The sequence below is a fragment of the Mastigoproctus giganteus genome, chromosome 6 (genome assembly GCF_048544385.1).
Source record: "Mastigoproctus giganteus isolate SK-2022 chromosome 6, ASM4854438v1, whole genome shotgun sequence".
NCBI classification, from domain to species: Eukaryota; Metazoa; Arthropoda; class Arachnida; order Uropygi; family Thelyphonidae; genus Mastigoproctus; species Mastigoproctus giganteus.
In genome coordinates this window covers 85393804-85411700 of record NC_143580.1, presented here as the reverse complement: position 1 = coordinate 85411700, position 17897 = coordinate 85393804, and the positions used below count along the sequence as shown (strand labels likewise).

At 37.6% G+C, this 17897-nt stretch overlaps 1 protein-coding gene across 2 annotated transcripts in view; it reads left to right on the top strand.

Annotated features, from left to right (window-relative positions):
- Positions 1 to 17897, top strand: part of LOC150084451 (14-3-3 protein zeta) — a 111324-nt gene that overhangs the window by 49606 nt on the left and 43821 nt on the right. For both annotated transcript variants that reach the window (XM_090376085.1, XM_090376084.1), the window contains exon 3: positions 2282 to 2405. In XM_090376085.1, coding sequence (XP_090232211.1) covers positions 2282 to 2405 — 124 coding nt within the window. The remainder of the gene's footprint in view (positions 1 to 2281; positions 2406 to 17897) is intronic.

Genomic DNA, 17897 nt, shown 5'->3' with positions numbered 1-17897 from the left:
CGAATGATGAGTGAACTTAACGGAATTTTATTTTTAGTTCGGTCTTCTATCCACAGATTTAAAGCCTTTTCCATTTTTTATAATTTAACATCACGAGTTACAGAGCAAATTTTTGAAGCAATTAGCGCGTTTCACAGACACTACAGCGGATTTTTTCTTCCGATTTTTTGATCGATCGTACCATTGACTCATTGATTTTATAATGTTTTGCCACTGAGGAGACACTTTCACCATTAGAAATTTTGTCTAATAACTCAGTTTTATTCGCTAATGTCATCACCTTCTTGGATCTTTTCACATTTCCCTTGTTATTCGTAGCCATATTTTTGTACGGGTTAGAAAGAACTTGTCCACAATAAAGTCACTTTCTTCCGTTAACACTCGAAAAAAGTCTGTTTTACACTGCAAAACGGTAGATTTATCACTTCTGTAAGCATATAAATTAAAAGAAAACGACGAAACCTCTATGCTCGCGATTTTTTCACCCCTCTCCCCCCCACCCACTGAGCGCTGTTTTGTCCGTGAAAGATAATTTTAGCCACGCCCATGTTTTTTTATGGCGGAAAATGTTCGTGGTGCTTTAAAATTCACATTTTTTTAGGTTTCATTTTATATTAAATCAGCGACCGTGAATAGCGGGGGTTCACTGTATATGTATATTTTTTCCAGGTTGCCATGGGTGCATGCATAGGTACTTGTTTCTTGGGCCGTTATATCGTACCGGTTGGTTTCTCGGTATACACTATAACCTGCTAAATTTTGATTATAAATACACCATTAGACTCTACCACTATAACTAACATCTTAAGTAATAAAATAATATACAGATGGATGTAGTGTTAAATCATATAAAATGGCATTAATCGGATTTGTGTTGGTTTATTTAGTTTATTGATTATGCATTTTACATACTTTGGAGATATGTCCGAAGCAACTCGTATGGTGAGATTGGGAAGAGGGCAACCAGGCACCTCACATATTCAACTATGCAAGTAGTTGAATAAATTTATTTAAATTTTTTCAGCTACTTGCAAAGGAAACCTGTTCCAGCAATTGTTGACTCACTGGCTAAATGAAAACTTCCTACAATCTAGGATAAGCCTCTTCCCCTGTAATTTGAATTAATGCCCCCAACTTCTGGAATTCTCTATAACAGCGAAAATTCTGCCTTCATTCATTTTACTAACCCCTCTGAGGTGCCTGGTTGCCATGCTCTGTAGTCAACATAATCTGAGTCTTTCCTCATGTGGTTGCCCTTTTGCTGCTCTCACCATGTGAGTTGCCCATCTTTGGACCCGTTCAGGTTTATTCTTTTTTCAGATGGTCCGCATACTTGGACACAGTAATCCAGGTGTGTTTTTATAATTGCCTTACACGTTGTGATTATGACCTTCGTATCTCTCTCTCTCTCTCTCTCTCTCACACACACAAACTGCTTCGAATGCATGCCGCAACCAGTCTGCATCCTTTCACTGTCCAACTTTTTATCTTCCTTTAAATAATTCTGTTTGCTGGGACAATCTCCCTTCATACATATTTCTTGAGAATTACAGTCTACAGAAATTCAAGTCTAATGTTAACAAATATATATTCTTTCACCTTCTCAACTCTTCAGTGCACAAATGGTATTGACTACTATAGGTCTCTAATGCCTTTCTTGCTTGGGGATTTCATTAAAAAAGAAAAATGAATAATGTTAGGGGTGTGAAATTTTATATTTATGGAGAACATATGCAAAATAATAAGAAAAATTTTTAAAATATTCATATACATGCATAGTTTGAATTCTGGGTCATTATTTTTAACCCATGCTTCATTTGGGTTAGAAAGAGCAACTTTTTGTTTTAGTTACTCTGCTTGAAAAAGTAATAAATTTATATTTACAGTATTAAGATGTTATCAGCCAGAATACTAATCAGAACTTCTATTAGAAGTTGCAACATCATCTAAAATTTGGATATGCAATCAGGTTTAAGAATACAGTTTATTTACAGAGAACATAAATGAAATAACAATGGGAAAAATATTTACAAAAAAAAAAAAATCTTGAATGACCATGCTTGTTGTTTTTTGTTTTTTTTTTTTCCACTTATAAAACCTTAAGTTATGAATCCTGGCATGACTGCCTGAAGGGTTAAAATGTTCTTGCCAAACATCTTGGATTAATTACAGTCACAGTTGACATTAAATGTGTGCTAAAAAAGAACTTTCTAGTATCTTAAAACTGTTGTTTTAATTATTAACTATATGGAATGAAAGTGACAGTTATTTTCCTTATTAGGGTTTATTGGACAAATACTTGATTCCCAAAGCAAGTAATGCAGAAAGCAAAGTCTTCTACTTGAAGATGAAAGGCGATTATTACAGGTATTTAGCAGAAGTTGCAACAGGAGATCAAAAAAATAGTAAGTAAACTTCTATTTTTTACAAAAAAAAAAAAAGAAAAAAAAAAGTTTCTGGAAAATAGTTAATGCTTTGCATTAATTGTCTTAGTCGCTTTTCCCCGATAGAGAGAATGAGAGAATGAATATGCTTGCCCTACCCAAGAGTGAAATAGAATGAACTGTAAATGAAAGTTAGCATTAGTAAAGACATATGCAAGAAAGCAAGCTTATATAGCAAAAGTAGGCCAAAAAAAACCCTTCCCATTTGCTTCAAAATTTTGTACAGTTCTTCCTTGAATTTATATAAGCTATCAACTTCCACAACGACTATGCTGGACTGATGGAAGTTTGTTTCAGCAATCAACCACCCTCTGGCCAAAGGCAAATTTCTGCACATCTATTCTACAACTGTCTTTCCTCATCTTCAATTTATGCCCTTTCAGGTGTACAATCTGAGCAAGAGAAAGAATTCCATCAGCATTGAGCTTGCCATCCATTCAAGGCCTTATACACCTCAGTCAGATCACCCCTAAGGTGCCTATTCTCCAGACGTTGCAATTTGCAGAATTTAAGTCATTCTTGGTAAGAGCAACCTTTGTTCCCCTCACCAATCTCTTTGTTCTTCTCTGTACTCGTTCCAGTAGCTCTACATCCCTCCTAAGATGAGGCCTCCAGACCTCTATGCAGTACTCAATGGTGTGGCCTTACCATTGCTTTATACAAGGGGATAATCACCTCCTTATCCCTGCTAGAAAAATTCCTGTATATCATTAACAAGACACCGTGAGCTGCTTTGGCAGCCTGTCTTCATTGCTCAGAAAACTTCATTTCTGACTGCACAAGGTCCTTTTCATTTCCCCCTACCCATAGTTGGTAGGTTACTCTAGGGTTTCTGCTTTCCATATGTGATACTTTGACAAATGCAATGTTAAATCTCAGTTGCCACTTCTCAGTCCATCTTTACAACTTTTCAAGATCCTGTTATAATAGCATATTGTCATTAACAAACCTGCTCACCTTTGTATCTGCAAACTTGAACATTAAGCCTGATATACCTTCATGAATATCATAGATAAATATACAAAACAGCAATGGACCCAACACCGAATCCTGGGGGACTCCACCAATAACATTAGTCCACAATGATCAGCGTCCATTGATTACCACTCTGTCTTCTCCCACTAAACCATCCCTTTATCCATAGCAGCAACTTGCCCTTAATGCCACACTGTTCCAATTTGTACAGAAGTCTTTTATCCGCAACAGTATCAAAAGCTTTTCTGAAATCCAAGCATATGGATATCAAAATTATTTTTTCCTTTCAGTTCCTTTGTAGTATCCAATCAAATTGGTCAGAAAAGACTTCCCCTTAGCAAACCAATGCTGTGTCCGAACTATAAATGCAGTCTTGTCTAGATTATCCTGCAATTGTTCTTTAACCAGTGACTCCATAATTTTTCCCGGAACAGAAGTTAAACTAACTTCTGTTCACACATGAGGAGTTATTCAGCGAGGGGAATGCCAGAGGTGTATTCAACTCTAGCAGTAAGCTAGAGAATCTTGTAATAACTGAGAGCAAAGTGGAGGAGAAATTGTTGAAGATAAACACAAGAAAGGCACCTGGGGTGGATGGGATCTATCCAGTTATATTAAAGGAGGCAGCAAAGGAGGTAAGCAAACCCTTAGCCATAATTATGAGAGCTTCCTTGGACTCAGGGGAGGTACCCATTGACTGGAGATGTGCAAATGTGACCCCAATTCACAAAGGGGGATCAAAGGCTGACACAAGTAATTATAGACCTGTGAGTTTAACTTCTGTTCCCGGAAAATTAATGGAGGCACTGGTGAAAGAAGCACTGCAGGATCATCTAGACAAGACTTCAGTTATAGCTAGGACACAGCATGGTTTTGTTAAGGGGAAGTCTTGCCTGACCAATTTGATTGGATACTATGATGCAGTCACAAAAGAACTGGATGCAGGGAATAACTTTGATATTATATACTTGGATCTTAGAAAGGCTTTTGATACTGTTGCACATGGAAGACTGCTGCACAAATTGGAGCAGTGTGGCATTGGAGGCAAGTTGCTGCTATGGATAAAGGGGTGGTTGAGGGGGAGAAGACAGAGAGTGGTAATCAATGGACACTGCTCATCGTGGACTAATGTTATTAGTGGAGTCCCTCAGGGTTCAGTATTGGGGCCTTTATTGTTTTCTGTATTTATAAATGATATTGATGATGGTATATCAGGCTTAATGTCCAAGTTTGCAGACGATACAAAGGTTGGCAGGGTTGTCAAGGACACTACTGACACTATGCTGCTGCAACAGGATTTGGAAAGGTTGAGCAGATGGGCTTCGAGGTGGCAAATGAAGTTTAACATTGACAAATGTAAAGTACTACATATGGGAAACAGCAACCCCAGAGCAACGTATCAACTCTGTGGTACTACACTGACAGTGGTAGAGAATGAAAGGGACCTGGGGGTGGTGGTGCAGGCAGATATGAAGTTCTCTGAGCAGTGCAGACGAGCTGCAAGAGTAGCTCATGGTGTATTGTCAATGATATATAGAAATTTTTCTAGCAGGGATAAGGAGGTGATTATTCCCTTGTATAAGGCAATGGTCAGGCCACACCTAGAGTACTGTATACAGGCCTGGAGGCCTCATTTCAGGAAGGATGTAGAGCTGCTGGAACGAGTACAGAGAAGGGCAACTAGATTGGTGAATGGGACAAAGGGGTTCTCTTACGAAGAAAGGCTTAAGTTTTGCAAATTACAGTGTCTGGAAACTAGGCACCAGCGGGGTGATCTGATAGAGGTGTACAAAGCCTTGAATGGTTTGAGCATGCTCAATGCTGATGGGATTCTTCCTCTAGCTCAGAAAAATCACCTGAGAGGGCATAAATTCAAATTGAGGAAAGACAGATGTAGGATAGATGTGCGGAAATTTGCCTTTAGCCAGCGGGTGGTTGGTGGGTGGAACAGACTTCCATCCCTTGTCGTGGAAGTTGATAGCCTAAATAAGTTTAAGGCTCAGCTGGACAGGTATTTCGAACGAACAGAGGGGTGAAGTGGAAGTGGTTATTTTTATTTATTTATGTTACTTTTTTTTTTTTTTTTCTTTTTTTTTGGCTGATGCTGCATAAGCTTGCTTTCTTGCATCAAATGCCTCTACTAATGCTAATGCTAACAGGTCTGTAATTACTTGTCACTCTTTATGAATTGGGGATACATTTGCACATCTCCAGTCCGTGGGGACTTTCCCTGAGTCCAAGATGCCCTTATAATTATGGCTAAGGGTTTGCTTAGTTACTCTCCTGCTTCCTTTAATATAACTGGATAGATGCCCCCCCCCCCCCCCCCCCGGTTGCCTTTTTTATGTTAACTTCAATTTCTCCTCCGATTTGCTCTCCATTATTAGAAGTTAATTTAGCTCCCTGTTAAGAGTTTAGTAAACTTCTGTCCTTACCTTCCTTATAGAATTCCTCATGTGTTAATGTGGGTGCAAAATACTCATTCAGTTTGTCAGCTATCTGAGCAGTATCATCAATAGTCGAACCACCAATATCAAGTGGACCAATCTGATTCATCCCCTTCCTTTTAGAGTTTATATAAGTTAAAAAATCTGCTCTTTTTCTTTGTATCCTTTGCCAAAGATTTCTTGTAGACTGCCTTTGCTTGGCTTAAACTAGTCTGTATAAAAAGTATTTTTACAGACTAGTTTATATCTACCATAAGTTTCTGTGTCACTTGATACTTTATATACATCCCATACATACATGTTTCTTCTCTGCCACATGTCTCATTAGTTAATCTCGCATCCATTTAGGCCTAGACTTTGAACAGTATTTCTTAGTTGGTATGAAAAGTCTAGTGGCATTCCAAGATTCCTTGAATGCTTCCCATTGAGAATTTGCTGTTTTATGAACTGAATGTCGTAAAGCCAGTGTTAACAATTAATTCTCCATGAATTCATTGTTAATTGTGGAGGAATTATCTATAACTGGTTCCAACAGACAGGCCTTGAGCCTGTCTGTTGGAATGTTGCCAATTTTAGTTTCCAGCTTAGATCTGCTGTAGAAATTTGGAATCTCTATATACCAAATGCTTTAAATAACAAAGCTGCTGTATTTTGGAAACTGTTGAATATTTGCCATTTGTACTCTGACTGGTTTTATTCTTATATATATAATTGCACCACACACACACAGTTCTGATTATTGCAGTTGTTCTGTTCTTCATCGCACTACAACTATTTTTTTAGATAATTGATTTTAATTTCATTTCAGAAATACACTGATAGTGGTTCTAGGCTAAACAAGTATAGGCAGCATCGTTCTCACTACGAAAAACTCCCTCTTGATTAGGGAAATTTTGAAATTGTAAAACCTGAATATTAACATCAAATTCAAAAATTTCAAATGATATATGACAAATACTCTAAAAATAAGTGAGATAAATAAATGTGCATGTGTGTGTGTAAAATTTTACACTTCCTGGACAGGTGGCTCAGCAATCCTTGTTATTGGTGTTCTCTTCTCATTTTATAAGTGCCAAACTTTCTTCCATGAATGGCTCTCTTCAAAGATGAAGGTATTGAGATTGTCTTATATGGTTGATGGGGAAACAGTTCAGCCATATGCATGAGCACATGTGCCTCAGAATTTGTTTTATCCATATTGTCAAGATTATACTTTTCATGTCCCAGATAATAGTGGTGATTTGTATTTTCTTTCATGGAAATCTTAAACCACTAAATATTTAATTAGTTTATTGATATGCAAAGATGAATTGATAAAAACTGGACCAGAACAGTCCTAATAATTAAACAAAATTAATTCATTTTGAATTTCTATAATGAGACCTTGATTGACAAGATTTTTGGGGTTTGGTAAATGATTATGTGATCACAAGGAGCCTAATTGCATGATATTGAGCAGTACCAGCTAAGGGAGAGTTTGTGTAGCTAGCATTCCTTGTAGACTGTTTGGGTCTAATTATATTACTTGATTCTTTCATATATACCAATATAGAATTAAATACTTCCTGTGTTAAGTGTCTTATTAACCTTTAAAATCAGTTTCATCAACTTCTTGATATGAATTCCTGATAATTTAGTATTATAAGCCAAGACAACAGTGATTGGTAGGTAATCACTTCCTCAGATTTTAAAATTGTTTTTGTGCTAATCTGTTATAAATTACATGTATAATTACATTGAAACATTTTAATTTATCTTAAATTGTGTGTGGGTGTGAACTTTTTTTTTTTTTTTTTTTTTTTTTTTTCAGTTAAAAGGCACTGGCATCTGTCTTTTATTTTTAGGTTTAGGCTGTTTGTTGTCTGGGCTTTTCTTGTTATATGTGGGTTGGAATTTTTGAGTTTGCTGTTAAAAATTGATAAGCATTACTGTTTTAGATTTTAAGATTTCTAAATTAAAATTTTGGCTAACATCCGCTTCTATCAGTGGGAAAGTTGTATCCCGTATTTAGTAAATACAGTGATGTATTTAGAACAAAGGGTGAAGAACAACTTTTTCCATTGAGAAAAAAGTGCATTGAGTAGGCTGAAATTAACATACAGGTTAGTACAAATGCAGCAACCTACTAAAGTGATTAAGAATTGACATCAATTAAGTATATCTCATATTGTGAATACCTTTACGTGTTGCCATGAAATTGTAGTGCTTCACCAATGGAGAAGACTATTGTTACTTATTCTTGGTGGATACCACCACCCAGGCGGGCACACTTTTGAAGCTTATTGGCTTCTCATCCGTGGGTGGGCAGGTACTGTGGTGTTGCAGTGATGAAAACCCACAGTACAACCACAGTTATGAAGTATAACTCCAAAATATCAGAAATGCTTGATGTTGTGTAACTAGTTATCAGACTGAAAGCATCTTAGGCCCAAAGCCTCATGTTGCATGAAAGTTTACCGGTGTACATATTGCCGAGTTATACTTCATAACTAGATTGTCATCCTGGCAACACCAGGGTACCTGCCCACCCACCAATGAGAAGCCAATAAACTTCGAAACTGTGCCGTCTGGATGGTGGTATCCGCCAAGAATAAGTAACAATTATCTTCTTCATTGGTGAAGTGTTACTTTCTTGAAGTGGTGCAATATCGTGGCAACTCATGAAGGTATTTGCAATATGAGATATTCCTAAATGATGCCAATTTTTAACCACTTTAGTAGGTTGCTGCATACTAAAATTATGCATTAGCCTTAAAATGCTTCCAGTAGGCTGAAATTTTAATTTAGAAATTAAAATCTAAATGGTAATATGTAGTCCAATTCCAACATCAAATTCAAAGTTTGTGTGTGCATCTGCATACATACTCCAGAAAAGGTTAAATATTCTTACTTCAGTTGAGAATATTTAACCCTTATCTCTGCTGTTAACCTTACTGGTAGTAAGATTAACAGCAGTAGGGGTAAACGTGCAACATTACCAGGCGTATCTGATCCACAGTGATGTTCAAATATGTTCTGGTGATCATGAGGCTTAAGTGGGATTAGAGCACTAAGTGCATGCCATAAAAACATACCTACACCACACCCAGCAACCTGTACCCTCACTACATAACAGGGTGATTCCATTTGATACTTGTGGAGTTTACTCCACATATGCAGTCTGCCTGTGGTTCTGAAAAGTTAACTGGAGCTCATTGGACCACTTCACTTGGCTTGAATCCTCCTGTGTCCATCTTTTTTGTTTCAACATGAAGTGCAGATGTTAACTGTTTTGTCATTTAGCAACAGTTACATTTTGGGCTATAGACAGCATGCCGGTGGAAGATTAGTCAGTCTGAGCTGCATTTTCATTGCTGCTTTTTTTTTTTTTTTTTTTGTTATTTGGTTTTTAGGAGCATTAGCAACTAAGGCCATATGCCCCGGGATATGCGGTGGTCATTCCCTGACCTTTCCACATCCTCCGTATTTGATGGTGACGGGCTTGAACCTCGGTCTAATCAAGAAGCGTGTGCAACGCACTGCTGCTCCTTCCCACCTGGCTACAGAGGCGCTGGTCATTTTCATTGCCTGGTTGTCTATGTCGAATGTGTCATTGATGCCATTATGTTTGTCTGTTCCAAGCCAGCATTAATATAACGTTTTTGATCACCAAGCTGCCTAAGCTTATTGGTTATTAACTGATTAAAACTGCTCTATGTTTACAGAGACCTAGGTGAGGGAACAGGGGGTCTAGTGGAAGTATGTGGTTGCAGTTTTTTTGGAGGTAGTAAGGTTGTTTTACATTCCAGTTAGCCATGAAGTTTCTCTTGCTATATTTTGATAGAATATTTATAATTTTAGAATAAATTCTCCTCTCTAATTGAGATATTGTCTTCTCGGAATTTTAATAGTATTGCCATGTTCTGAAATATGGCTAAATGGCAGTTGTGATCTTTCTAGTGTCAGTCTTTGATATACGGTTTTTGTTTTTTACCACACAATTATATTAGGAAGTGGTGTTTATCTCTTCCTCATTACTTTTTGCAAACTGTAAAAGTTGAGCGACTTGTACTAGGTGTTTTTGAAAGTTTGGCTGTTTTTACTGAACGTGTTGTTTTTTTTTTTTTTTTTTTTTGTGGTAATCACTGTTTATTTTTCACAGCTAGATTTCTGTTGACCTTTTTAAGGTTGGTTAATGATTGTTTTTAGCTAAACCCAAAAGGTTTTAATTTATTGATCTGTAGTTCATCTGAGGTAGCATCGGTATTCATCAGCAAGAGTGTTGTCGCTCTTCAACCTACTCCACTCCCCCCCCATGCAACTTGATGCAAGACTGCATAGTCTTCACTTCCTGGTAACAAACTTTGATATAAATGATTTTCAATATAGTTTGAGTCATTTACCTGTTAAGTGTTTATTAATCCTCTACCTGGCACAATAAAAATATAACATAATCAGGCACAGTTGGAATTGTTTTACTGTTATGTTTATGAAGGGCATGAAATAATTCAGAATTGATGCCGACCTTAATTTAAATCTATCAGTGAATACACAACTGAAAAATCCATTTTTATATTAAAAATGTATGTTTTTAACTTTTTAAATAATCCCATACACACAAACATTTTCTTCTTTCACTATCGCTACCTGCTTTAGACATGCACTTAAGACGTTTATATATAATAGACACACACACACACACACACACTCCCCCATTAACATAAGGGTTGTGTTCTGCGGAACTCTACCTACATAAGTCGGAATTTCCTCATGCTTGTGCATGGGGAAATGATTTGATTTCCCCATGCACTGAATTGATTGTGAATTGATTGAATCAAAAAAGAAATGCTTGACGAACATGTAAATAGAATTATTTATTGTATTTATTCAATTTTTTATCTCATGTGCAGGAAAAATTACAAAAGCATGCAATTTAAAAAAATTTTCAAAATTTATAAAAAAAAATTACAAAAAAAGAGAGATAGGCATAGCGTCAGTAGTTTTACCTCTTGAGTATCGTTGCCAGAATCGACGTCTTCAGCTGATAAGTATGCTGCGAAAGTTGAGGGCTGTGGAGATTTAGAAGGGTTCGGCCGCTCAACCTTACAAAAGAACATATTAATGGATGACTGGACTGTGGCTTTTTTCTTTTCATCGTAGATTTCTTTGTAGCAAGCAAGCATATCGTTTACCCCTCTGTTAACTTTTAAGAATTGTTCGCTGTTAGAATCCATCTCGTCATTGTCGATGCAATTTCACGATATGCCATTGCCATCTCTCTGGCGATGAAGAGTCTCGGCTCCTTATTTGGTTCATCTTGAGCTTCGTCAGCATTTACTTCTTTCACTATTGCTGCCTGCAAGTCAATAAGTTCTTTGTTAGATAATTCCTTCTCCTCCTCGATTAACTCCTCCACGTCTTTGGCAACAACTTCCAGCTGAAGTAGCTCTACAACTTTTACAATCTTATCTGTATCTTCCTCATGTGATTCGTCTTTTTCAAACCCTTCGAAACCTTTTACGTGCCATGGGCATATTTTCTTCCATGCACCATTTAAACAACTTTTAGTAATTTCTGCCAGGCCTTAATGTTTAAGATGCCATGGTAAATATTGTAAGATCTCTTAATGTAAAATTTTTCTCACCATCTACTGCAGACAATGCCTGAGAAAATGTTGTGCGTTAATGGTATGCCTTTTAAATTTGAAATAACACCCTGATCTGTAGGTTGGATGAGTGAAGTCGTGTTTGATGGTAGAAATATGATACTTGCATTCGAATCGAAATCATCTAGATTTGTAGGATGTCCTGGAGCATTATCTAATAGAAGCAAATTCTTGAAAGGAACGTATTTGCAATATTTTTCAACCTCGGGAATGAAGCAGCATTTAAACCAATCCTCAGAGATATTGTACATTAATACCACTGCTTGTGTACCACAATGGTACACAAGCAATGGTATTAATCTGCAATTTCCCGCTGAATTAGCCCCAAGGAAGAGCGTGACCCTATCTTTTGAAGACTTGAAACCTGGCATTGTCTTTTCCTCTGTGGCAATGCATGTTCAATCCAGGATTTTTTTTTTTTTTTTTTTCTTCTTCCCAATTCAGAGCAGTCTTGTCAGCATTAAAAATTCGCTTCATTGAATAGCCGCCTTCAATAATTTTTTCCCACATATCACAAAATTTCTCTGCAGCTGCAGAATCGGCACTGGCAACTTCACCGCATACTTTAATGTTTTGGAAACCAGCGCAATGCTTGAACCTATTAAACCACCCATTGCTTGCCACGAACTTGGCTTGGGGTTCGCCATATGTATTCTTAATATCTTCATAAATACTTGCCTTAGCTTGAATGGCCATTGGACTCAGGGGCACTTGCTTCTGAATCTGATTTTTCATCTACATTATTAATAGCTGTTCTATCTTCGATATAGCACCTGAACGCTGTTTGTGATCACTGTTGATCTTAAGTGTGTTGATCCTTTGACATGTTCTTTTATACGTGCACTATCCTTTAAAATAATATTTACTGTTGAAGCAGTGAGACCTAATTCCCTTGCAATAGAGATGACAAACTTTGTCCTACTTCATACTTCTTAATCATTTCATCTTCATTTCTAAACCAATTTTGTTTCGTTTCCTGGCACTGCCAGCACTTGCACTTTCCATTAGTCCCTTTCTCTTCATCATTGTAATATGTAAATAGTAATGAAGAGAAGTTTCTGAAAATTTTCAGTTATCAGGATTATTGCAGATGCAATAAGATAGTTTACTACCCATTTATAATAGATTGCGCTAACAGAAGAGCCCAATAAAAGAGAAAGTGCAGATTATTTTTTGGTCGTGACCTCCAGAAACGTGCTTTAGAAAAATATCACGAAGGCATTCAAAATTGATTCTTATACTGGAACATACGATAACAATGAAAGTGTAGTGCAATTTCCATTATAAAAATGATTCTTTTAGAGAGATAAATTGCTTATTTAGCATTAGCAAAGGCACATGATGCAAAAAAGCAAGCTTATATAGCATCAGGCAAAAAAAAAAAAAAAACCCTTATTTCACCCATCCACTCACTCCAAATGTTTGTCAAGTTCTGCCTTGAATCTGTTTAAGCTATAAACTTCTACGACAGATGGAAGTTTGTTGCAGCAATCAACCATCTGCTGGCTAAAGGCAAACTTCCGCACATCTGTCCTACAACAGTCTTTCCTCGACTTGAATTTATGCCCTCTCAGGCGATTATTTTGAGCAAGAGAAAGAATCCCGTCAGCATTGAGCATGCTCAAATAATTCAAGGCTTTATACACCTCAATTAGATCACCTGGCAGGTACCTAGTCTCCCGACACTGTAATTTTCAAAACTTAAGCCTTTCTTTGTAAGAGCAACCCTTTGTTCCATTCACTAATCTTGTTGTTCTTCTCTGTACTTGTTCGAACAGCTCTACATCCTTCTTAAAATGAGGCCTTCCGACCTGTGTAGAGTACTCATGGTGTGGCCTGACCATTGCCTTATACAAAGGGATAATCACCTCCTTATCCCTTCTAGAAAAATTCCTGTATATCATTGACAAGACACCATGGTCTACTCTTGCAGACCGTCTGCACTGCTCAGAAAACTTCATATCTGCCTGCACAATTACCCCCAGGTCCTTTTCATTCTCTGCCACTGTCAGTGTGGTACCACAGAGTTGATACGTTACTCTGGGATTACTGCTTCCCATATGTAGTACTTTACATTTGTCAATATTAAACTTCATTTGCCACCTCAGCCCATCTTCTCAACTTTTCTAGATCCTGTTGCAGCAGTGTACTGTCATTAACATCCCTGCCAACCTTCATATTGTCTGCAAACTTGGACATTAAACCTGATATACCATCATCAATATTATTTATAAATACAAAAAACAACAGTGGACCCAACACTGAACCTTGAGGGACTCCATTAATAACATTAGTCCATGAAGAGCAGTGGCCATTGATTACCACTCTGTCTTCTCCCACTCAACCATCCCTTTATCCATAGCAGCAATTTGCCTCCAGTGCCACACTGCTCCAATTTGTGCAGCAGTCTTCCATGTGCAACAGTATCAAAGACCTTTCTAAGATCCAAATATATGATATCAAAGTTATTCTTTGCATCCAGTTCCTTTGTGACTACATCATAGTATCCAATCAAATTAGTCAGACAAGACTTCTCCTTAACAAACCCATGCTGTATCCGAGCTATAACTGAAGTCTTGTCTAGATGATCCTGGAATGCTTCTTTAACCAGTGCCTCCATTAATTTCCCTGAAACAGAAGTTAAACTAACAGGTCTGTAATTACCTGTGTCTCCTTTTGATCCTCCTTTGTGGATTGGGGTCACATTTGCACAACTCCAGTCCGTAGGTACCTCCCCTGAGTCCAGGGAAGCTCTCATAATTTTGGCTAAGGGTTTCCTTACTACGTTTGCTGCCTCCTTTAATATAACTGGATAGATTCCATCCACCCCAGCTGCCTTTCTTATGTTTATCTTCAACAATTTCTCCTCCACTTTACTCTCAGATATTACAAGATTATCTAGCTTACTGCCAGAGTTGAATACACCTGGCATTCCCCTCCCTGAATAATCCTCATGTGTGAATGCAGATGCAAAATATTCATTTAGTTTGTCAGCTACGTGAGCAGGATAATCATCAGTTGAACCATCGATATCAAGTGGACCAATCTCATTCATCCCCTTCTTTCTAGAGTTTACGTAAGTAAAGAACTTTTTGCTGTTTTTCTTTGCATCCTTTGCCAAAGATTTTTCTTAATCTGCTTTCGCATGCCTAACCTCCTTTGTAACTTGGTTACAGACCAGCTTATATCTATCATAGGCTTCTGTGTCACATGTTAATTTATATGTATCCCATGCATTTTTCTTCTCTGTCACATGTCTAATTAGTTCATCTGTCATCCATTTAGACCTAAATCTTGAACAATATTTCTTTGTTGGTATGAAAAGCCCAGTAGCTTCCAAGATTAATTCTTTGAATGCTTCCCATTTTGAATTTTCTGTTGGTAACATCATCAGTTGGTCTCACCGTATAGAAATTAAATACTGTCTCAGACCACCGTAGTCACCTTTACAAAAACTCTTCCCTTTACCCTTGATGGTAATTACCTCTTTGAGTAAATCCTACTTCAGCACACTGGGATCACTGCCACCTAGTGGTTCCTTTATCTGCAGATTCTTGATGCATGAAGAATCACTACTGATAATCAGATCAAGAGTATTACTCCCTCTAGTTGTCTCCTGAATGTGCTGATGTAGAAAACAATCATCCAATAAATCCACAAAAGCCTTGTTAGTGTGTGAGTGACCAACCCACAAATTCCAGTCAATATCTGGGAAATTAAAATCCCCCATTATAAGACACTAATTTACTGGCCCACTCTATTTCTCTGCACAATTGTTCATTATACTCATCAGATTCATTAGGCCTATAACACACACCTACTCATTTTTCCTTTCCCAGTGCTTATGTCACACAAACAGACTCAACATTGCATTGTCCACTCACATCAATTGGATGCACTTCCTTAGATTTTATGTTTCTTAACTAACAGCATAACCCCTCCTCCCTTCCTGTCCTGTCTATCCTTTCTGTACACATTGTACTCCAAATTCCCGTTCTGCACTGCTTATGTCTGTGTGACACCATGTCTCTGATATCCTAAAAATATGTGCCTTTGATGTCTTGACTAGCACTTCAAGCTCATTGAATTTATTAACTGTACTCCTAGAATTGGTCTACATGCAAGTATACATGCATCTGTTTCTACTCTTAGTTACCTTAACACAGCCCATGTATTTACTTGTTCCACTATGGCTCCCAGCAGTTGTGGAAATCCCCATTGCATTGCTTTCCAAACTGCTGCTCAATTGCATTTCAATAGATGTAGTGCAAGAATCACTGTTACCTCTGCCAGCGGCTGCTGTTAATCTATTAGTCCATGCATCCCCCACATAAGCTAGCAGTTTTCCGACCCACTTAATTCTGCCTCGATAAGATCAGCAAATATTCTTGCACCCTTTCTATTTAAATGTATCCCATCCCTGTAGAAGCAGTCTCTCCTGTTGACAAGCACAGAGCAGACTGAGAAAAATTCTACCCTTTGTGCAAAGCACAATCTCTCCAGGGCCGAATTATAAACAAGGCTCTCGTCCTATACTCCCTCCTATTGTGTCTGGGCAGAATTGCAGACACTTTAAAATTCAACCCTAACTCACTTTTTTTTAGCACTGACTTGTACTTGTTAAGTAATTCTGCTGGTCTGTTACTCTTAAAGGATGATATCTGCCGTACAACGTCATCAACCTTTGCCCCTGGCAGACACCCTGGTGCTTTTCCATCTATCCTTTTTGCACAATATGTTCCCCGTTTCCCTGACAATAGTCACTTACAACAACTAGTTCCTTTGGTACCAGCGCATTCTGCCTTGGGGGTTGCCGCTGTGTTGCATGATGTTCAAGTGCAAGCTCTGGCATTGATGTGGGCAGCTGAGAGCTTGATGGCCCCCTTAATTTAAATCCTTCGAGCGTATCCACCCAGTCCTTCAAGCTCTCATATAAGCCCATAACAATGTTGAGTTGGCACCTGATTTCCTTGCACTCCTTACATCGTACGCACACACAAAGACATTCCCTTTGGCAATATTATGTCCCATTCCTGATTGCTCCACAAACATCAAACAAGCAGTGCATTTCAATAGACTGTGATTCAGAGGACAATCGCCCCCTCCCCCACCTCAGTTTTCCCCTGAGCCACAGCACTTCCACTAGTTTGAGCCTTTTGCTTTGTTGCTCTGGTTATATAGCAAAAATTTCAACCTTCAAGGTCTTGGAACTAATTACCAAAAGAAAAAAAATAATAAAAAGTGTTATCGTGTTCAAATTACGATATTTTCTCAATACATTATCTCTACAGATGCAAAATGTTTCCTTTTTTTTTTTTTTTTTTTTTTTTTTCAGTTTGCACCAGCCAGCAAAAACTTACATAGTCGAATTTATGTAAGTCGAGGAGCTTGCGTGTGATTTGTTTATTAACTGTTGCCAGGCAAAACTCGAAAAGAACTAATTGAAATGGTCGCATGCTGCTGATGCAGGTAATGCATTAGCACTTTGGAGTTGTGTACTATCTTGCTGTATTTAAAACAGTGATGCTAACATTGAGCTCCATATTTTATTTATGCATAAGCTATTTTCAGGAGTGCTCTCTAGATTTATGTCAATCATGTGTGGAGAAGGGGAATTGAAGCTGCATTGATATCTTTGCCATGGTTGCTGATTCAGTCCCAAACTACTTGCTCCAGTTTGCTTTTATATATATATATATACATATACACACACACACACACACACACACACACACATTGGCTGAATTATACCTTTTATATGATAAGGTATTGTGTTCTGGGTCTATTCAAAATCTATGGCAAGTTTTTTTAAGATGGTTCTTAAAGTCTCTCTAATTCTTTAAGTGTGAGTTTTGTCCCATTTCAATTTGTTCTGCTTTACTTGAAGATCTTGGAAAGTAAACTCTTAACTCCATTATTGAATTGGATATTTGTAAATGGAGTACAGACCATTCACTATGGAATGGGTGGATGCTTAACAATTACCTGCCTACGGTTATTGATTGTAAGGGTCCACTTGCCTGAAATGCTGCCGAGGCCCTTTGTGTTATTTTTGTTGATTCTGTATGCATACTGACCTTAATTGTTGTGTGTGCATGCATCAGAACAGTCGAAGTCTTGAAGGGCTTTTCTGAAAGGTTTCTATTCTTTTCTAATGATTTGAATGGTTAACTTTTTGACTCATCTGTTGGCATTCTACATGTTGAGCCTCTAATGGCATATTCGTGGTTTTTTTTTTTTTTTTCCTTCTAATAGCGTATTGATTGACCAGCTTGTCTTGGCAACACAATTTAACAATTGATTGATCTCTGGTCTTGCATTCTGGGTGTTAAAATGTCTGTCTGGTAAACTCAAGTGTGTGTGTGTTTTTTTTTTTTTTTTTTTTTT